The 22,673-nt window shown below is 43.1% G+C and overlaps 1 protein-coding gene across 1 annotated transcript; it reads right to left on the minus strand.

Moving 5' to 3' along the window:
- Positions 1–2,337: 2,337 nt before the first annotated feature.
- Positions 2,338–19,636, minus strand: LOC128904161 (OX-2 membrane glycoprotein-like). Its single transcript, XM_054188116.1, has 6 exons — positions 19,419–19,636; positions 17,841–17,924; positions 16,742–17,068; positions 15,814–16,080; positions 13,858–13,971; positions 2,338–4,687 (listed from the first exon to the last, which is right to left on the minus strand). The coding sequence occupies exons 2-5, from the start codon at positions 17,896–17,898 to the stop codon at positions 13,862–13,864; spliced, it is 762 nt and encodes a 253-aa protein (XP_054044091.1). The 5' UTR covers positions 17,899–17,924; positions 19,419–19,636; the 3' UTR covers positions 2,338–4,687; positions 13,858–13,861.
- Positions 19,637–22,673: the final 3,037 nt, after the last annotated feature.

Raw genomic sequence — 22,673 nt, forward strand, 5'->3', positions numbered from 1 at the left:
CTCTTGCAGGCAGAGCAACTCAAAGCACCAAGCTCCTGTCATTCCCGTCTCCTTCGAGCCATGCCTACGTATCCCACGGCAGAAGGACCGTCGTTCCCTGGGGGAGATACCAATGCTTTCAGCACACGGAAGGTGCAGATTGCCTCTCTGGCTTCAGCACGAGGGCTGCAGGACTCAGGGGGGGTTGACTAAAAAGAACTGCTACCCACTAATTTTCCTACTAAGACAGGGCAGACAGCCTGCCTCAGACTCTGTCCAGGCAGATTTTTTTTATTTTTTTTTTATTTTTTTTTTAAGATAAGGCATGAAAGTAGCCGAATGTCAGACAGCACACTTGCCACCCCAGCACCAGCACTGGTGAGCTTTGGGACCTGCGGGAAACACCACAAAGTGAGTTTCTTCTGGCACGCAAGGTGATCAGCGCACTATTAGGCAGCTGACTGTACAGAAACAGACCTGCAGAAGGCTGGATGTCATGAGGTTAGGGCCGTGGAAATAGAAACACCCTCTTCAAAATGAAAAATGGCACTAGGTCCCAGCGAGGAGGCAGCAGGTGATCCCTATATACAGAAAGTGTATGTTGCTCATTGCACATGGTCGCAGGAGAACACATTTAAGTGTTCTTAAGAAAGTTCTTCTTTCAACTTAAAGTTGAAAGCTCTTTAAGCCTTTCTGGGTGATAAGTACTGGTCATCAACATGCAAATTCTTCTCCAGTGTGGATTCTGATGCTAACTTCAGGGAAAAAAAAAATCCAGACAAAAAACCCCCAATACATCCTCTCAGCTTCAAAAATTATCCTGCCCTTCCTTCCTCGACAGTTTGTTATGCAGCAGACTTGGAGAAGAACAGCTACCACCAAGCTTTCAAAGCAAACAGCATTTTGTTTGGCAGGGCGGCAGCTGGGCAGCACAGGAGAGAAGCAGGCAGGCACATGGGATGACAGGACAGGGTAGGAGTCACCTGGAAGCATCCAGAAAGTCTACTTTTCAGACTTGGAAACTGCAACTGTGTTGTGCAGAAGCAAAATTCATGGATCACTGAAAGCTGAGGTAAGGATACAGGAAAAAAAAAAACTCAAGCGTGCATTTCTCACTTCTTCAGAGGCAGCTGGAGCAGCTGCCCCAAACCCGGGCTGCGTGGTCAGTGTGGCCAGGCAATGGGAAAACACCCAAGGCAAAAAGAAAAGTCATCCTCATACTGCCATCAGAAGCAACACTTTTTTTGCAAATTCCCTCTTTCCTAGAAACCCAGCCTTGCCTGCTGGGGTTTTGAAGACCCCTTATTCCCATCACCGCAGCCATGCATGGAAAGTGTTATCTCTAGTAGACGCTTCACCTTCCTGCCCTGTATGTCAGCACAACTCAAAACTAAGAATAATGGCATCCTTCAGCATTCCAGGGACAAAAAGCACACAAACAGAGGACACAGCTGTGGGAACTAAACAATTCACTGTGACTCGAAAACAAAAGAAAACATCTTGACAGGTTCTGAGGAGCAGGCGGTCAGCCAAAAAAGCAGCTTTTTACAGAAAGCCTTGAGGCTTCCCTGAGGAAACCTGCTACTCTGCATTTGTTTATCTTTCGTGAAGTTAAGAGTGACCAATCTTACTTTCTCTAAGGCCATTCAACCTCAGCTCCAGCCCTCGTTGTTTCGTTCCTGCCCTGCTCTGCCAGCACAACTCACCGCATGACTGGTTGGCCAAGCAACACATGACCCAGCTCTGCCAGGAGCTCCCAGGCCATGGCAAGAAGCCCTTCTGCTCTTCTGCATGGAAAAAACTAGTCTTCTGCCTGGGAAAACCACAGCTTGCCCTGCACCATGCTCAGGGCAGCGGTGCTGCTGGCTTGCTACTTTCCCTTTGGGCATGGAGAGGTGACCTGGCTGATCTTAGAGTGCCAAATTCCCAGGAGAAGAAACTACTAACCACCATCACTCAGGGGGAGGCATGTCAGCAATGAGACTTGCACTTCCGGCCAGCATCTAGTAGGAAGTTCTTCAGAAACCATCAGTAGCAACCATCTGTTTCCCTGAAAAAACAAGAGTGGGAGTTTATGTTGCAATCTCAAAACCTCTGGAAATCACTGCCCATTTCATTCCAACAGATCACACGAGCAATAAACTGCTGCCTTTCACTGGTATTGCAAGACTTAGGACATAATCCCATGACGTTCGGCTCCTTTAGGGAGATGACAGCATTGCCACGTCCTTTTAACTAGATCCAAGTTTCTCACTATCACATCCTTTAAATAAAAGTGCAAGCTCGTGCCATGACAAAGAAAAATTATTGTGGTTTCACTATTCCTCTCAAAAGATCTCATCTTAAAGAATACACCAGGTCACTACTGCCTTTCCCAAAGGAATTATTCAAGCGCTTAGAGCTCATGTATGAGGCTTCCCTCATTGATTTATAAAAGCTCGCAAACAGTGTGCTACAAATTAAAGGAATCGTGGCCTTATGTTCAAAGTTACTTTATTTGGCTTCTTTACAAAAAAGGCAAATACAGAAATAAGGACAGTTGTACATCAGTAGAGCATGTAACTTCAGATAAAGAATCATTAAGCAATGAACATGGCACACACAAAATATCACTAAATATATAAAATACTATTTTTTTGGTTGATGGAAATTATTTTCAAATCTGAAGTAAACCACAGCACTGCTGTGGTCAAAAATACTTCTGTAAATTTTTCTCAAAGGATGTTTTGCTTAAATTTCTTTTTGAAAAAAACAAACCCCAAACTATCTTAAAAACCCCCTGAAGTCCCACTTTCTGTATACAGAAAGGAAGCAAAGTGTAAATCAAAACCATAAAAAAAAGCACAATTTGCAATGAAGTGTTTCTGATATCCCAAACAAGCAGAAGAAAAAAATCAAATGGACCAGTTGGTGTTTTGGATGGATCAGATTTATTTTTTTTTTTAAATTAGAAGTATAAATAAACAATTCATATTGCACCTACAACAGTAACAGCAAACGTCACCCCTCATGTCCTCAATAATACATACAGACCTATATATATGCGCACACACACACACAACTTCTGCCAGACTCTAGAGAGGCCGCTGCTCTGGAACCCAACAAAATACTGGTTCTGAACACTTATCACAAGTCCTGCATCTGCTAGATCTTCTCGGCTGATTTTTTGAGACTGACAGTTTGTACTCTTGGTAAACGTATGACATAAAAAAAACCCCCAAAACGCTACGCACTTAGTAAGATGGAATGTTGCAGATGCACAAACAAATGAAGCGGGCATGGAGCCCTGGCGAGGTGCCGGGAGGCAGAGGGCACGCCGAGGCTCCCACCCCTCACAAATGAGAAAAGCTGCAAGGCAGTGCCCGGGAGACGCCCCAGCAAGCAGGGCACATGGGCAACTGGAGGATTAAGCCTGGGAATGGCCAGATCTGCAGGCTTGGGCAGGCAGCAAGGAGCAACCAGGGGCAGTGGTGGGGAGAGGGGCTCTGGTCCTGCCTAGGGCAGGACCAGCGTTAGGTCCCAGCTTGCAAGAGCAGTGCAGTATCTTTCTCCGCTACCAAAACCATGACAAAGCAGTCAATTCTGCCTCTGTAAAATTCCCCACTGATACCATTACATTCGCAGCAGTGACACACGATAGTTAGCTCCAGACTGTAACATCCCACACAAGGTCCAAGTAGGGAATAATAGCTTTTGGCCAGCAGAGGTATTTGTCTGTGTTTAAAAAGACACCACAAAAAAGGATGAAGACGGGGAGACTATTCTGAACAGTGCATAAGATGACCATGAGAACTACTGACAAACTTAGGACACGCATTTTGACAGCTAAGCAAGGGCTACTTTGGGATATTAACAGAGTTTTTCCATTAAAAACAGAAAGAGAATGACAGCAAAACAGAAAGGAAAAGAAAGATGGGGATGGCAATACTTCCAACTACTGGGCTTCACTTTCATCTCCTCCTCACTTATATATTAAAAAAAATCCACCACCTCGGGATTTGAAAGAAAAGCCAAATTAAATAAACTACTTATAACTCTTCTTTACCAAGTGTGACAGCTACTGCCTCTAATCTGCAACCTGCCTGGAGCCTTATTGGTCCTCCCCAAGAATTTTGGCACATTTGGTGTGGTTTGAGTCCAGCAGGTCGAGAGTTAAGCTATACGGTCATTGGCACATTCATACGTACACCAAGGAAAAGGAGTTGGGTCAGACGGGTAAGAGAAGGAAAACCAGATGTCAGGAAGAGGGCGATGAATGAAGAGTTGCTGCAAGTGAAATTGCAGACAGATGTTTGCAAAAATTAAACCCCTCTTTACCGCGAGAGCGATTAGGCACTGGAAGAGCATCCCCACAGAGCCTGCAGAGCCTCCATCCATGGACATTTTCAAAACTCAACTGGAAGAAGGCAAATACATTTTGCACACTAGCAGTACCAAGAGTGGCACAAGCAAAGCAGATTTTGCCCAGCAGCAGAGGAGCGGACTAAGTGGTCCCTCTGGTCCCACTTTTTATGAATAGGCATCTAGACCGGATAACAAACATTGTGCTAGTCTTTTCAGTGATCAACTCTGTGTCTATGAAGGGTAGAGTGATGTATTTCCTTTTTATTGCTGTTTCTTTCCAGTCCGTCCAGTCACTGCTTGTAATGTTGACTTCAGGCTGCTAGGCTGTAGTGATCTGGTAGGTGAATCGAAATCCTCTAGGATCCTAGAACACAAAGAAAAAAAAACAGGAAAATGGATGAATAGTGGCCATTGTGTTGCTGCCTCAGATCTTGCTGAGCAGGCTGGTTGCTGTTGGGTGTTGGGGGGAGAAACAAACAGTGGGGAAAGTGGGGAGGAACAGTCTCAAACTGCCCTTTAGTGAACAACCATAGGACCTTCCCTGCTGTACAACGAGTAGCGTGTCTTCCTAAACCACAATGGAACTGACTTCAGCCTGTGCTCCCCCTTGCTTCATTTGCTCACGACAGGTAATACCTTACCTTAAATTTAAGAAGATACGTTACCTTTAACAGCACAGACGCACGCCTGCCACACAAAGTATTGTTACGCAGAAGGATCTGTGCCTAAACCCAGAATACCTGAGCCCAGCGCTGCTTGCCCGGAGCACCGCAGGAGATGCCTGTGGAGCCACAGGCGGCGGCACCGCTCCCAGCGGGCAGCACGGACTCCATCCAGCTTGCCCCACACCGACAACATCCCGCCGCCAACTTCTCAAAATGGATACTCTGAGGGATGTTCAGCCCTCTCATTATTTTGTCATGCTCCAAGGAGGAATAATCTTAAAACTGGGGGGGCGGGGGGAAGGGAAATAAATTTCTCCCCTTTTCTCCTTAAGCAAAAAAAATTCCTTTGGGAGCATATTTATGAGAAAGCCTGAAAACAAGAGTTATGAAAATATCATACTATGCAACAGCATTTTCTCCTTGGGTGGGGATAAACTACCCAGCTCGCCAAGACCCCATTCAAAGCCATTTACTACCAGGAGAAGGGCAGGAGCTGGCTTACAAACCGCTTGGCCTTGGGAGGAAGCCAAGCGATCCTGCTTGGCAGTACCTGCCAAAAGACATACCAGTGTAGAGGGAAACACATTACTGAAAAAGGTGTTTTAAAAGCCAGGTAATTTATAGTACGCAAGAAAGCAACTTAGACGTGAATTTACGTTTACCATTGCTGAAGGGAAACCTGTATAGTACAACCACAACAACAAACATTTATTTTTAAGTACACTAATGAAAACAGAGAAGGAGAAATCGAAACTACATTGGAAGATTTAAATCAAAGCTTCTTACCTGGCGATTTCAATCACCAAGATTTAAAAATCAGCCCAGCTCACAGTACTCCATAAAAGGCAACTGCTAGATTTTTTTTTTTGTCTCTCCCCCACCAAAGATAGTCTTCCCACCCTAAAATTATTCTAAATCACTCTACAGCTCTGATTACAGTGCCTAGCGACGATGGGCCAAAGAGATGTGGTTAAAAAAAGACTCCTGGCCTTTGCCCTACTGGCATTTGGAGCACTCTCTGGGAACACGTGGCAGCGTGCCTTCACCCACCTCACTGGCCATTCTGCTCTTCCCTTTCCTATTGCTTTAAACAGCAAACAGCAGCCAGCCCTCCTCAGAAACCTGGAGGAGATGCACACACACACATGTCAGGATGAAGTTTGCACACCCCACCATAACACATACGAGGGCTACGAAGATGATCAGGGGACTGGAGCATCTCTCTTATGAGGAAAAGCTGAGGAACCTGGGTCTGTTTAGCCCGGAGAAGAGAAGACTGAGAGGGGATGTCATCAATGCTTATCAATATCTAAAGGACGGGTGTCAAGAGGCTGGGCCAGACTCTTTTCAGTGGTGCCCAGCGACAGGACAAGGGGCAACGGGCACAAACTGGAACACAGGAAATTCCATCTGAACATAAGGAAAAAATCCTTTCCTTTGAGAGTGACAGAGCACTGGCACAGGCTGACCCCAGAGGTGGTGGAGTCTCTTTTTCTGGAGATATTCAAAACCCGCCTGGATGCGTTCCTGTCCAGCCTGCTCTAGGTGACCCTGCTTTGTCAGGGGGGTTGGACTAGATGGTCTCCGAAGGTCCATTCCAAGCCCTGCCATCCTGTGGTTCTGGGCCTACGACGGAAATTTGGAAAGATAATCTTCAAAGCCGTTCCTGCCTTCAGGTAAACACCGGAGCAGCAAGCATGTGGTGGCACTCACTGCTTGTGCTGCACAGCACCATCAGCCAGCCCTTAAGCTGACTGCGGCCATCCCAACTACTGCTACACAGCGCACCCCAGAACCCCCCCACTGCCTCAACATAAGCATGGCTTGACATTCAATTGCTTGCATCTCCCGAAAATTTAATAAGGTACCTCAAAAGTAACTGGACAATGTAGTGTCCCTTTTTAAATGTAGAAATTGGCAGCTGAGTGCAAAGCCTTACTGCATATTTAAACAGTGGAAAAAATTAAGGCGGCATTTCCTAGCAAAAGACATGGAATGTGGCATGACAAATTTTCAGAATTAATATTAATCTATTTGCATACAATAAGAATGATTTACTAACAAAAAAAAAGGCAAAAAAAGCAAAAAGGCATTTTCCGTTTCCTACTAATACGATAACAAATGAATTGGAAAAGTTATTACTCTGTATTTTCATTAAACTAAGGCCATCAATACCAGTTCAAACAACATTTCAGATTTTTAAAAAACTGATCTGAAGACAAGGTTACATGATTTTTTTTAAAAAACCCCAAACTTACTACATACCTACTACTAAACCAAACATTTTATTTTTTTTTAATTCTGGAAACCACACACACTGCAGAATTCAAAATATGACAGTGAGATAAGAAATATATAAAACTCTAAATGGATTTATAAACTGTGAAAAGCAAATCAACATTCCTGGTTGGTAATACACAAATGAGGCTAATTATTGAATATATAAATAGTTTGATATTTCAGAATATCATTCTGATGTTTGAGACCAAATTTATGACACTACCTTTATGTGGCTTTGAAAAAATAATAAAATATATGGCATCCTTACTTTTCACGTAGAAGAGTAAGAGAAAGGTTTCCATCTCCTTACCTAATCACTCTGCATTGAGCCATAGTATTTTGCAAAGGAAAAACATTTCACAGTTGAGCACATAAATAATTCTTCCCAAGAAAGTAAACAAGAAATTGAAACAGAGGGGCAACTATTCATATATCACAAGAGTGCTATTTTTCCTCCCTTTCAGCTGCCAGCCATTTCATTTTCTGCTTATATACAAACCCCTATTGTCAGAATGAAAAGGAGAATGAAGAACTGGAAAATTACTTCATAATGAAATACAAGCACAGATGTGAGGCACAGGAATTGTGTTAGTCACACATAATGAAGGCCTCCCTGTTTGCAAAGAAAGAATTTCGTCTTTAGTAGCCCGTACTTCCACACCTCTCCTGAGCTGTTTCCCACGCCACTACCTTCATACTTTCAGTGGCAAACGGGATTCATTTCATCCTTCCAGACAAAAACCCAAGCCATGCCCCAGGAGACCTGAATTCATCTATGTGCCTTCCCCCCTTTCCTCCTCTGCCACTCCTTCTCCCAGCTCTTCTCCAAAATGGGAAGCAGGACAAGGAGCACGCTTTTCCCAGCAAAAAAACGCTGGGGCAAAACACGATGGGAAAATGAGCAAAGCACCAGCCACCCCTGCCCTTCGCAATGAAAACGGGTAGCACTAAATCACGGAAAGCTTGGAAAAAGCACCCGTGCTCTCTCTGTGTATGATGCAGACTGGAAGGTACTGCCAGGCACCTTTCTGTGATCAGAAAATTAAGGGACTTACTAGGGAACGGGAGTTGTCTAGCAGCGTATGATTAAACCCAGAAAACATCTTCACTTGAGTTGTGAAATATTTCTGCATGATGGGCAGCCTGACAGCAGAATTACCCCTCTGTTGACATTTGTGTATGGTTGTTTTTGTAGTTTGGTGGTTTTTGGGTGTTTTTGTTTTGTTGTGTTGGGTTTTTTTTTCTTTTTCCCCTCATTAGCTCTGTTTAGGTCTGTTTGGCTACTATGTTTCTACACTGTGGTTTTTTGTTTTCTGGGGTTTTTTTTTGGTGTAGTGTTAAAAATGGTAAAGGAATGAGGCTGTTGTAAACATACCACCGCATATTTTTGCTATTTTGGGGAATTCAAAATAGGACAAATATAATCTCCTACTCATGACAAAGCCACACTTGGGAGGAAACCAAGGCGATTCTAAAATGAGTCTCCCCATCTGGGACAGGACGGCCAGAGACCCATTCCTCTGTAAGCAGTGTGCCTTATATCCATCTGCCTCATGAAAGAGGGAGTTATGTGCCGAGTTTATCATCTGAAAGGCTGCTATTTAGCTGTCACGTTAGGAAAAATTACGCTGAAAAGTCTCCTAAAACCGAGCTGCTACTATGTTGCTCTCAACTACCTAGGTTCTTAATATTAAGAAAAACAGCGGAATGCCAAAGCAAATCTACTGAAGAAATAAGTCAAGTCCTACAGATAAAATAAGAATTGCCGTATTTTTTAAGCCAAAGCTTAGAAACACAGCCTTTGCCACACTGAATAAACACTAGAGGATACTACTCTAATGGCTTTTCCAGAAATAATTCCTATCTTTACTATAAACAAACCAATGGAAAGTGTGCACAAGCACTTATTCCTGTAAACTTTCACAAAGAATTGGAATCTCCGGCACAAGACTCCCATATTTCACAGTCTTTCAAGACTTCTTTGGACACTAAAATTTAGGTTTCTGACACCTACGTATTACAGCTCATCAACCAAATTGCTATTTGCGGCTTAACAGACCTGAATCTATATTATTTGTAGCAACTTTCAAATTTCAAAAAATAATAATCAGAGTGTCTGGAATTCCTATTCAGGGTATTAAGTGATCTCTAGCTGGTAACAAAGAGGTATTTTCCATCTGTTTTATATCACTTGTGTAACACTTGAGCTACACTGAGGTTCAGCATCTCTTTGAAATACAGTTGGCTGTATTCAAACACAAACATCTTGAAACACAAACTTTAATGCCGCTTAATCTAAGTTCCATAAAATTTCCGCTTGAAGGAAAACCTGAATGTTTCAATTCCTGAACAGGAAAAAAACATTGCTATGTTGGCACTTTTTACAGAACAGATATTTTGATCTGACCTAGTTTCTTCTTCTATCACTCCAAGTTTTCTTCTTTCAGGCTCACCTAACCTGCTCAGCTTTCTTAAGTCGCCTCATATCTATTCAACAACAAGCTCCAAGAATTTTTTGTCCTGTTGTTAGAGCTTTTTAAACACAAATGTACTATTTGACCATTTCTAAAGCTTTCCACTTGGCAAAACATGCATAAGCTACCCCAAAAAAAAAAAATCAACATACCAATGCTTAAAAAAAAATAATAAATATCATGCTGGCCTTTATATCCATTTGTGAAATAGCCCTTCCTCACAGACCACCACAAGCCTCCAGAAAACTCTTTGCGTGGAATGTTTTTCCCCTGCAGGCTGCTAGGTCCTGAGAACTGACTATAAAGCTTTTTAAGCGGCCAAGCTGAAATATTATCCTCCTGCAAGCCTTGAAATAAACAACTGATGCTGTGCAAATCATTCAGGTTGAGACACGTATGCAACAGGTAAATCACAGGAATTTATTCAGAGTAACAGCCTTAATTTTGTTTTTATCCAGGCACTCGGCTTGTTACCTGGACTGCTTCATGTTGTCGGTGTCTACAGTTAAGCTGTTAGTTGAGCCATGAAGGAAATTGTGTAACTTTTCACCAGAAGAAATCTCTTTTTACTGAGAAATCTCCAGCATGGGTGAAGTTATGTCTGGCGATCCATTGCAGCCTACTCATCATGCTTAAACTGAGCGATAGCGACAGATAGGTTTGTCTCACTGCCTGGCAGAGGATGAAGGTGTGAGTTTTCCAAAGCTTTTGCATCAGCTCTCACCAAAAAGGCTGCTCAGTTTGTTTCCAAACGAGTGACTTTTTGCCAGACATTGTGAAGATGCTTCACTTGGGATGTTTTCAGGGAGAAACCCAAATGTATGTATGCTCTGTAACATACACAACACAAATACCTGAGGGACAGGAGATCAACTTTGAGCCCCAGCTCTTCACCTGATTCCCAAGCGTCTACCATGGAGAAGAGGGAAACAACAAAAATAAAAGCAAAGCAAAAACTAAACATACTCTCAACAGCAGAAGAGAAGAAACTTTGATGGAGAATGGTCCCCAGCCAAACAAAAAGCTGTTGTTTTACTTTTAAAACCGGGCATCTTGACAAGACTGGAAAGGCTTTGCTTGTTATCTAGTGGAGAATGAAAAGAAGTATTGAAGGCCCAGATAATGACCTCAGACAGACATCGGAATCCTCCACCCAGCGCTATTAGCTCTCTATTGTGCTGTTACAAAAAGCGCGTCCTGAAATATGTACGTAGGAGCTGCTCCTTGTTCCAACACAATCTGCAGATAATAGAGAATAAAACCAGAAAAGGGCTTTCTGCAAGATGTTATTCTCTTTCGGGTGAATCAACTGCAACCAATGCTTTAAAAAGCATAAACAAATTTTACAGACCATCGGGGAAAAAACAAGTCACTGCGAAACCAGACTAGGGTCCACCGTGTGCTGCTCAGAGGGGAGCTAAGGATGCATAGGGGATTTCCTCATTACAATGTGGTATTTGCGGAGTGGTAATGCACTTTAAACATAGCATTAAAAATTACTGTAGCTCCCAGGTATTCTTGGCTTTCTCAAGATTAGGCTGGGAAAGTGACAGTGGAACCATAAACAAGATAAATTGTAAGTAACTTCCAGCAATTGACAGCAGAAAAAAAATTAAAAAACCCCCCACACAATCAGATGGTGACAGAATGATCAAACTGCACCAGTACTGGAGTTTTACAACAAACTAATTAATGAGGCCTTCTGGGAAACAGATGTACATTAGGAAGATAGACTACACATTTCCCTAAGCTGTCACGGTCTGAAGGAATAAGATCAGCTGTTCAAAATAACTCTGGATGAAGTAATGCTGCCTTTATGCAAAAAGGATCCAGGTCAGCGTATTACATTTTCAAAACTCAAGACTAAAATGCAACTGAAAAGTTACAGACTAGGACTGATAAAAACTAGACTACATTAAAAGAAGAGAGACTGAACAACTTACAAGCCCACTGCAGAAGTCACATCCTGGCGCCACAGTTCATCAAAACCTACGATAAATGGGAAGGAACACTAACAATTGAAGTCCCTCAAATCCTCCTTTTGTTGATAAACTCTAATACAATGAACTTACACCCACTGCTACACACTGCTTGTCTAATTTACCCTCTTTGCCCCACTGAACAGGTATTTACATGAAGTCTCGAGCCTGTGACACACCAGCACACGCATGAGGCCAGAAATCCAGACGCCCTCCCAGGCAGCAAGGCGTGAGACCCCACTTCTCCTGATGACACATGGGGGCTTCAAGCTCTGAGCCATTAGCTATGGGAGAAGGGGCACAGTGCTTTCAGTTTAAACATATTATGCTTTTCTGTGTCTTATGCTTTTCTTACAAGGGGAGGGGAGGGGGCTCTATTCCAAGTTTCCGAAGTAATGTGTTGGCTCTGTTGTTGTGCATCAGAGCAGCGTCTCCACAGCAAGAAATCATGTCTTGTACGATCCACGACGTGGCACAAGGATGTGTGAAATGGCTTGAGGGTTCCAAGCCTCATGCTTAGCAGATGGAGTAGGGCATAGGAAACCCACTGTGAAGCTAACCACACTGCCTGCTGGGGATGGTCCTGTCATAAGCTATTGCTGGAACCACGTGCAGGCACTGCCTGGGGAACCGCTATTATCCAAGGGCCAGAATCACACCAGGAGGTATGTTAACATCCTCAGCCCAGTCTAAACATGAACAACCTAGTACTTGCCAAGCAATGTTTCACTGACCGACCCTGCTCCTGCTCCAGGCACCAGTGCAGTCACAGCATCCCTGTGTCGTTCTCCTCATCTGGCATGATGCAATGAAGAGCCTTTGAAACACTGCAAGGCTGCACCTACACTTTTTAGTGCCTGTTCACTCTCTGATCTGCTCTAGCGGGTGATCCCAGACCTCTCCCTCAAGGTCCCTCCTTCAAGGTCTACTTAGTATAAGCTCATTTGTGTTTGGAATGGTTGTTCAAGAATGAAGATACACGTCTTTCTTTTGAGCATTTCACCTTTTTCTTCTGATCCTTTAAAAAACATAAAGGACCAGCTCCTTGCCCTTTAACTTCCAGGTTGGTCTAAAAATTCAACAGAAATTTTCTCTTCTGAATTGCTTATAGGATCAATGGAAAGCTCGTATATGCTTTACAATTAAGAAGTTATATCTGGGGTGTAATAAGTGTTTATTTCTCTTTCAGTGAAGAATTTTGCATCTCTGGCAGTAGCAGATTTACTAGATCAGCCTCTCATAACAGTAGATGCTGTAGGTATAAGTTAACAATTCCTGGAAACACTTCCCTACCTTACATCACATTATCATCATGAAGCAAGTATCTAAATATCAGGAACTGAGTTAATATGTGCTGGTGTTTCTGAACATATCAGTAGAATTTAAAGCCAGACACAGCATTTTGATCTAGTTAAACAAGAGTGAAACTACCAACAACCACCAATTTTCTGCAATTTCTGGAGCCTAAGGCCTCCCGCCTCCTCTAATTTTTTCCTTTCATTCCGTTGTTAGTAATTAAGACTAGAAAGTTGAGTTGATCTGTGATCAGGTCATCACACATACAAGGACATTACACTGACTGCACTTTCTCTTTAACTCATCATTAGTAAGCAGGCTCACATGCCAAGTTTGAGTGTGCTTCTCCATCCTATTACATGGTTTGTCTTAAAAATACAAAGACAGAAGAAAGTCATACCCTTGACATCATGTCAGTGTGCATAAGTGGGTTTCTCTCCAACACACCTCTTTTGCCAAAAATTCTTTCAGCATACTTACACTGGACAGTTTTGTGGCCCTCCATGAAAATGTGAAAGACCAGGGCATTGCTTCTGGTAAGACTTCTGCCTTAAAGCAAACCACGAGCAGCATGTCCTGCTCTGCTCGGATCCTCCCCTCAGAGTTTGTACTCTTGCATTGTCCCTCGGCAGTAGCAGTGGGAAAACAGCTCGTAAAATAACATGCAACTGAGGCAACCTCTAATAGCTGTAAACATATTATTATAAAGTTTACTCGTCCAATGTGACAGTCTCATACCTCCTAATGGTACCTCAACAGTGTCTCATTCTTCTCTGCAGATGAACAGACCTTATTATGGGTTCTACAAAACCCATTGGTTTCCATGCATCAGTGACTCACCACTTCAACTCCTCCTGCACATCCTCTTCTTCCAACACAGCGTGACAGTCAGAGCTATGATGACAATTAAAATCCCCACAATAATCATCAGCCAAAGCAACGAGGATCCTTCTTCTGTAAAAACAAACCAACAAAAAATACACCAAACTGAACTAATTTATATAGGAAAAAAAGAGTAAAAAGAGCCAAGAGGACATCTGATTAATGACAGTGGTCCTCATTGAGATTGTGAAAGTTATTGCTAAGCTACATGAAAGCAGCAATTGCTCAAAAGAGAGAGTGAGCGTGTGTATCTTCAAAGATGAACCTACTTGCCCACAGAAAATGCTTTGTGGAGAGAAGATGTGCTCATGTTCATCCACAGCAAAGAAAACTCATTCCCATACCTGATACAGTAGTTGGCATGTCTACATAAGCAGAACTTTATACAAGTCTTGACACTTTCTGAAGAGTTTTTTTGTTCGTCCAGAATTTGAGGTTTTTGTTTGTAAAGTAAGAGGTATTCCTTTTACTGTTAAACACTTACCACTGTCATGAAGGCTCAATTAACTTTCAGAAGAGCAGACAGGCTATGTTTTGATGTCTGCAAGTAGCTCTACTCAACATCTGAGCGTAAATGTCCCTCCCTGGTATTAGGTATTAGCCACTTCATTTGACTGCCACTAATCAAAATGGTAACACGAAGGCTCGTTTCAATGCTCACTGATGCTAGCTGGAAAACTTTATGAATTAAAATTTATTTGAATCAAGCCAAAACTATCACGTCTTTTAAAAAACCTAGGTTGAACTATTCATTTGAATTTCTCTAAAATATAAGGCTGTTAAAACAACAAGCTATTAGCTGATTTTTCATTCTCCTAGCAAGGAATAACAATGGTCTTAGTTCCCTGCTTTCTGAGATACACTTTTCCTTTTTAAAAGGCTAAAACAAAAGAATATTGCATTTGAGACAGGAAAAAAGGATTTATTATGCTTTTTAAGTTAGTATCACTCAGAATTAAGAAAAAGTTTGCTTTTGAACTTTCACAGAGAAGATATTAGAAGTCAGGTCTTACTCTTTACTACTATTCCTGTAACAACCACTTCTTGAGCACATAATTTGAGAATTAACCCACAATCCCAAGCTGCTTTTCCTGTCTTTCTAATTTCCAAGTGGTCTTCCTTTTAAGGCTCTGGATTTGGAGACATGAATTTTAAATCACCTAAGTCAATGTTCCTGTGCGAACTGAGAATGGTACCTCAGCTTTTAATATTTCTGTTTCTCATCTACAGGACTGGGGTGAAAGTCCTTCCAGAAGAACAGAATGTTGGAAGAAATTAAATTAGCACTACAAGATATTCAGATGTTACACTGACGTATTTAAGATTTCCCCATAAAAATCAATGTAAGTATCTTCAACTGATCACCTTCTTGTCTGCCTGAAAATACTATTCCTCCCTAACCATTACACATGTGTCTTAGCAAAATGTCACAGAAACTAAAACATAATATACAGGTTAACTGCACCAAAAGAGGTAGTAAGTTTAACTGAAACATTTGGTCAATTGCTGTTCAGAGATAGTTTGTTACTAATTTCACAACTTCCACTTCAGTGTTCATTAGGTGACCCACAGTTTTTACTTCATCTAGATAGATATCATGTGACAAATATTTATATCTACCTTTGGATTGTCAAAGAAACTGTGAAAGCCTGTGTGAAAACTGAAGTTCAACCTGTGGCAAAATGCATAGTGCCTGTAAAAACCCATAGCTCCCTAGCTGACTAGTTTGGCTTTTTTTCCTCTTGGGCAGGACTCCCATATGTTATCATCTCAAAGATGGCAATGAAAGCAAAGTAGGATTTCCTTTCTTCTCACTTGGCACACACACATTTCATTCCCGTTCTATGCAAACATGCTATTGCAAAACACGAAGGCCAGGAAAACACTGTCAAATAGCTTGTATTGTTCACCTACCTCTTTTCATTTTCACAGGCAATTCCATTTTTTCATTTGTGTTGCTTACTCTGCAGGTCAAACCCTGTGCACCGATGCTCTGAGTGTTGTAGATCTCCAGCTTACTGGTGATGGAAACCATCCCATTGGTGTGCCTGACTGTCTCCTGTGTAGGAGTAGAATTGAATAAGTTGTTCCAGGTGATGGTGGGCTCTGGGAAGCCAACGGCATTACAGGTGGCAATCAAATGACCTTCGGAAATGTTGTAATGGACAGATGCATTGAGACCTTCCAACACACAAATGAGACAATCCATCACCACAATGAGCACCGAGTCATAATTAGTAACAACAATTTTACCATTATCAATCAGAGCAAAGCTTACTGGATTCACACTGAGCCCCACGGCACAGGAATGCAAGAAGAGTTCATTGGGTCAAGTCTCCCCCCCGGTGAATCAATACTCCTTCCCTTATACTGAAGTTATATACCCCAACCTGAAATCCCGGGTTTTAAAACAGTCTGTTACAGTTAAACCATTTCTCGGTCCATGCTGCTCTCCTATCTGCCAATTCCCTATCAGCGGTAGGGCTCGGCACAGCAGCTCACAGCACTGGGGTTGTACCCAGCACCAAGAGGAAACCGGCAATGTTGGTTTGCCCAAGTTCCAGCTGGGATTGCTCAGGGGATTACAAACAATTATCCCCCTCCTTGCTTTTTACCTGCTACTCAGAATAATGAACGAGGACAGCCCAGAGCCAAAGCCACCACAACTGGCTCAAATATGACACCACAGAGTCTTGCTTACAGCAGTAACACTCTGTTTCTACACCATGTTCCACTGAGGGATGCTCCTACCACTGCCGCTCCCGAGTCTGCTCAAGAAAATGCTGGGACTGAGAAAACACCTCTTTTCCCACTACAGGCATACCCCTGCAGAGAACCTCACCAAACACAGTCAGGCAGGTACGTCCTGAGATGGAGCCGAAAGGGAAAGTATTGAAGAGACACGTGTAGCACCCTGAATCGTCCATTCTAGTGTCCCAAAAAGTGATGTTTGTCTCATTGAGTACCAGACTCGTGAAATTCATTCGGTCTTGATAGGGCTCATGAATCTTTAATCCTTTTAGGGTACTGTACGTAGCTATATTATTGTGTGATTTTTCAGAGTCCTTTTGCCATGTCACTTGCACAACATCCTTGGATTCTGTCAGGGTACAGCCGAGAGTCACGTTGTTGCCCACTGTCACGTTTCTGTGTTCTGCCTGTGGAATGACTGTGGTGACATGAAATAGTGAAATGGGCAGATATATCACACACTCAGAAGCCTAACGCTGATTCTAAAGCCTAGATTACCCACAGACACAACAATTCCATCAATTACATCTTGTTTCTATGGTTTTCCCCCACCGAAAAGTCCTTCCCCCACCTCCTGCTAGAAATCAATGACATTATGTTGATTTACATTGGCTGAGGCTCTGGCTTTCTTCTAAACTATTCAAAGTAAAAAGACGCACTCAATTTCAGTACCCATCCCTGCAGAATTCCCACTTCAGTTTTATTAAATCACCTCATGGCTTCCCATTCTCAGCAAAGACTCAGTTTTTGTTTCCTAAAAGCTAGAGGAATATTAAATGCACAAGGGAAGTGCATGCCAAGCCATTCTCGAAGAACTAGAGAGAATTTCTGGACTACATAGCTTCAGTGTATGCAGTGCATTCGAGAGGGAGGGAAAGGAAAAAAAGAGAGATTTGGTCCTGCAGGAAGGATCCACTATGAGATGTTGTGAACTCAGGGGAACAATGGTGTCCAGTGTCATTCTAGATATGGGATGCTGCATGTCCCTCCCATCTCTGAATGCCGCTCCAGGAGGTCTTGTGTCACATCTGCCAGCTCCATATCTATGCCTCAGCTGTCTAACTATGTCAAATGGCACAAGCAATCTGTATTTCACCTGTTTTTGCCTCTTACGCTGACTGCTGAAGCCTCAGGAATCAGAAACCAGTTCCCCAACAATTTTCATGCAGATTTCAGGAAATTCAACTTACCATTTGCCTCTGCAAGCCCAGCACAAGCCAGGCACAAAACCAGAGCTCGGAAAGTCATTTTGGAAGGGAAAAAATCTGCTTCACCTGAAGAAAGATAAGAAGAGATGCATGACTTAGTAACATCACCTTCTGGTGGCATCACATCCCTGGGGTGCAAACATTAACGGTAGCTTTGTCATGTGAAAAAAAAACATAGTTCTGGGGACAGACAGTGAGTTCTGATGGGTCTCATTATACAACATAGAAAGTGCTCTGGTCAAGGTGGAGAAAACGTTGCAGGATGGAATTTAGAAAGGCATTAATCCACCAGAATTGTGAGGTACTGGCTGTCCAGGACTAGCTGCGGCACTTGGGAGAGAGGTGCCGTTAGCTTGCAAGATCAAGGGACAATTTGAAAGCAACTTCTCCAAGGACTTCAGGACTCCCCATCTGTCCAAAACTGCATAAATTGGGGAAGATTTGGGGCATACTGCATATGCTGCATACAAATATATTTCCAAGGTGGGAAAAGGGCAAAAACAGAGTTGTGTTGCTGCCTTCCCTAGTAAACAGCTTTAGGCCTGCTTCCTGTTCCCTCCATCAGTTAATATTACCACAACACAACTGAATTGTTGACCTCCCTGGAACTGAAGATAGTGTCATATTTAAGTGGAAACATTATTTCACATAAAATATGTCTGTAACGCACATCACCTACACCTGAGGTTTTTTGCCAACGTCTGCACAACTAGCTGATGCTTGTTGGGAGTGTCTTCTGTCAAGAGCATACGCAAAGCCTAACTTTTTAAAGGCTTTCACAACATGCAAAAAAATAGAAGAGAGAATCAACTGTAAAGCATTTTCTGTGTTATCGTACAGCTTAAAAAAGGAGGGCTGATGAATAAATAAATTAATTAGAGGGAGAAAATAAAAAGCTATGTAAGAAACAAATTCCTATCAAGCTTGTGCACACAACGCATATGCACACAACCAGTAGCCGGCCCTTAAGTTTTAAGCATGCTGTGCTAAAACAACTCCTGATACAACTCCGCAGTTACCAAGCATGAATACAGACCAGATTCTTATGTGTAAAATCAAGAAACAGTAATCCATTGGCAACAAGCCCAGTGAATAATGAATTTGTCAGCTCATACAGTATAGCCAGCTACTTGAGTAGGGCTCTAAGAAATTCAGATAGATATTCCTAAAAACATGCAAAAATCAAGGGCCAGCATAGCTAGTAAGGGAGAAATTTTGAGTTATAGAAGTATGTATAAACCAGAGAAGGATGGGCCACACCTGCAGGAAAGCACAGCTTTCAATAACAGCCTTCTATCTCACTGCTTTAATGCTGTTAAAGTCCTTAACACCCACTGTAGCTACAAGATTTCATACAGATTTCACCCGGAGAAGAAATGGGCTACTGCATAGCTATACTGGCCACAGAAAAAGTCCCTTTAGGTCATAAACCCAATTTAGCATATTAGAGGGGAAAATAAAGAAAGACAAAGAAGAAGGAAAAAAAAAGGAAAAAAATAAAAAGAAAAAAAGCTTGTAAGACTAGAGCAACTAAAAAGCAAAGCCTTCACTGTGCCGTACCTTCCCAAACTGCACCTCAGAGGTCTCCTGGGCCACCAACTGTACCCCTGGGCTGGATCCACTTGTCCTTGGCGATCTTCTGTGAAACTTCTCCAACTTTTGAAAAGTTGTATAAAGCCCAATAAGCACCGGGTGCCACTCGCCGGCGCTGATTTCTGATGTCACGCAAGCTTCGTGAGGCAACTACTGCGTAAATCCGTCACCTCGGGGCCCGGGGCGGGGGGGGGTGTCCTTCCCGGTTAGAAAAGGCGGGGGGAAGGCTCGGGGACCGGCTGCGACACCCAGCAGCTGCTCCTATCCGCTTTCCGGGGCGGCGGCCCCACCTTCCCCGGCGGTGGGTCACCGGGCACGGGCGCTGCCAAGATCCTGGAAGCAAAGAGGGAAGGACAAAACGAATCTCGGGAAGCGACAGCGCCCCGGCGTCCCCACAACCTCGCCGCCGCCCGTCCCGTCCGCGGTAGCCCCCGGGGCGAGTGCCGCCCGCAGGCGGCGGCGGACTCCGCCCGTTCGCTCGCCCGATAGGCAGGGACCCGCCGCCCCGGCAGGCGGCTACGGGTTTTGGTACAGGGAGAGCAGCGACCGGCAGTACCCGAGCTCATGCCCTGACGCCTGATTAATCGTCTGTGAACGCACCGTAATTATCTGCCAGCCCACTCTTAGCCCTGGAACCGGCTGCGAAGGGTTTCCTCAACGGCTTCCCCCCCTCCCCGCGTCTCTTTCCATCAAGGATTATTAATATCAACCAAATTAACAAATTGTTCTTTGAAGAAAATAAAAATAATTAAAAAATACCAAACACCAAACAAAACAAGCCAAAGCCCATCACTTTCTTAAAGTAAGAACGGGGTAAACCCCTGGGACACCGTGAGGTTTCAGTAATACAAGGCTGTCAGTAATTAGTTCTGTCAGCTCTCCAGGGCAGATAAGCTTGTGAAAACCAGCAGCATAAACCTGAACTGCCTTCTAAGAAGTTTTGGGCTGCATTCCAGCATGCAACGGAGCAAATTGCTTGTATGTTAAGAGCGTGTTCTATCTCCTGTTTCAGTTCAAGCGTACTGATAGTCACATCAAGAGCGAATCTTTATTGAAGACTTCCGTGCTATCATAAATCACTAAAACTAGAATCCAACGGCAGGTACAGAGTATAGTAATAATAACAGCAGCAGCATCAGCAATAATAATAAATGTATAATAATGGCCAAGAGCTGTGATACTCACCATCCAGATACTGGACTGTGAATACTTAGCGTTCCAGAAAGTATTTGGATTTTTTTTCAGACCTGATCGATTTCTTGAACTTCTTTATTGTAAGGCTTCACTGGAAGTTGCAGGACAAATGTACCAAGGTTTTCCTCAACCTAGTAATTGTTTTGTTTTGGTTTTTTTTTTTCCGTAATTACCACAAACTGTAACAACTAACTGCAGGTCACTGGCTCAGCAGTGCTCAGCAATAAGATTTTGAGTACTAGGCCAAGACTCTACCTCTTTTCTGGATCCTCAGTCCAGAAAAAAAAACCCTACCTTTTTTTATGATGTTAAGCTGTAGGAAATTAGCATAAAAAATTCCGTGGAAGATCTTATGGAACGGGAAGGTCATTTTACTATACAAAACCTCTAGAAGAGTTGATTTTATGCCCAGTTTCATACTCTCAAGCTTCAAGCTTTCAAGCAGTCTGGCCAGGATCTTCTGGATTCCTCTTCACTGGTGATGAGAACCTGATTTTGAGATATGTCTTTCACATCATTGGGAGTGGTCTTTTGCTTTTGCTGCTACCTTCCTGTTGGGCTGAGAGGAAAAGGGACAGCATGAGTGATACAGAGCATTCTCGCTGCCATCTTCCTGTTGTTGGACTGCAGGATCTTCCACTGACAAGTTGTCTCTGTTGTAGTTTTATCAGGCTTGTCCCAGGCTTGGCAGAAACAACCTATTTCTCAGTTTGATTAATTAGAATCAGCGTCCTTTGCAATCAATACAGGACCTTCAGTGTCTGCCATTTGCTGTTTCTTCAGCTACTTTCACACACATGCAGACACATGTTTTCACGTGTCATTTATACCAATTGTAATATTTCTCTTGCAAGGCCCTAAAAGGTCTCCTTTTTTAAATCATCATTACTCATGCGAAAAATATCAGACTTGGCACAGTCTGATATTACTTGGCAAAGATGCCCATACATTACTTGCCCACTTAAATCCAGAACCCCTGTCTCAAGACACAAATGCATGGGAGAGTTTGAAGCACTGTTATTAAACCATTCCAAAGGAATGGGGTGGTGTTTACCCCTTTCCAGAGTCATCCCAGGCTCACCTGTGTGTTAGTTGTGCCTGTTCCACTGCTCTCAGTACCACAGCGCATAAAGCAGCGCTTTTTGACCTGCGAAAAAAGAAAGTGCCTGATTTCCTCCCCCCGACAAAATCAGAACTAACCTGTTGCTGGAGGCTGGGGGTCAGGGCAGTGGCCCTTCCAGATGGGTACCGCTGTCCTTGGAGACATCTTCTCCACCACCATGCTTCATTTAGTGGTGCCCTTCCTCTGCCAACTAACAAACCAAAGCCCAAGCTCAACTACTTCCTTTTTTCAACATTTTCTGCTATCTCCTAGGACTGACGAGTAGGTCTCAAGTCACTTAACTTTCCCTCTGCCAGCCTTGGGTTCTCTCTAAAGCAGGCCAAGTCTCCAGCAACTAGCCTACTACTTACTGTTTGAGACTGACATTTTTCTTTTCATGAGAAAAATGTGTTAGCAAGTCTCCTGTGCTCACCTGCCCTCACTATAGTTGAAGGGATTTCAGAGGGAACTCCAGAGAGCTGCGGACTATACAGCTTAAAATAAACTTATCCAGAAGTGCCCTGTGCCATCAAAGTGACAAAAGCAAGGAAGTCCCAGGGACATCTTCCTGCCCTTATTTCATGAAAATAAAGGGGATATTTGGGCGACTTGAGCAACATTTTATATTAGCTCATGCTGTAACTCATGTCTACTGAAGTGGAGAAGTTCTATATTTATCCAAATTTTACTTCTCCTTCAATGGGCTGGGGAAACTTAGAGAAGAAAGAAGGAAATGATGAAAGGGTATGGAAAGTAAGAGGGCTTCTTCCTTGGAAGAGAGGGAGGAAAATAGAGCTGAGCAAGGAATGGATAGTTCTGAAGTAGTAGATGAAGACCAGAGGTAACCTCAAGGCAGACAGAGGCAAGCGGAAAGTACTCCAGGCAGCCCAGCAAAGGCAAAAAATTCACCATCTTTTTATAGTCAT

Source organism: Rissa tridactyla, chromosome 1 (genome assembly GCF_028500815.1).
Source record: "Rissa tridactyla isolate bRisTri1 chromosome 1, bRisTri1.patW.cur.20221130, whole genome shotgun sequence".
NCBI lineage: Eukaryota > Metazoa > Chordata > Aves > Charadriiformes > Laridae > Rissa > Rissa tridactyla.

Bases quoted from the DNA above. Each gene is read 5' to 3' on its own strand.
- LOC128904161 (XM_054188116.1), bottom strand. From the start codon at position 17,898: ATGACTTTCCGAGCTCTGGTTTTGTGCCTGGCTTGTGCTGGGCTTGCA. The intron at 17,069-17,840 runs GTAAGTTGAATT...ATGTCACCACAG, and splicing joins TGGGCTTGCAGAGGCAAATG to TCATTCCACAGGCAGAACAC. The intron at 13,972-15,813 runs GTAGGTGAACAA...TTGTTTTTACAG, and splicing joins GCCTGTGAAAATGAAAAGAG to AAGAAGGATCCTCGTTGCTT.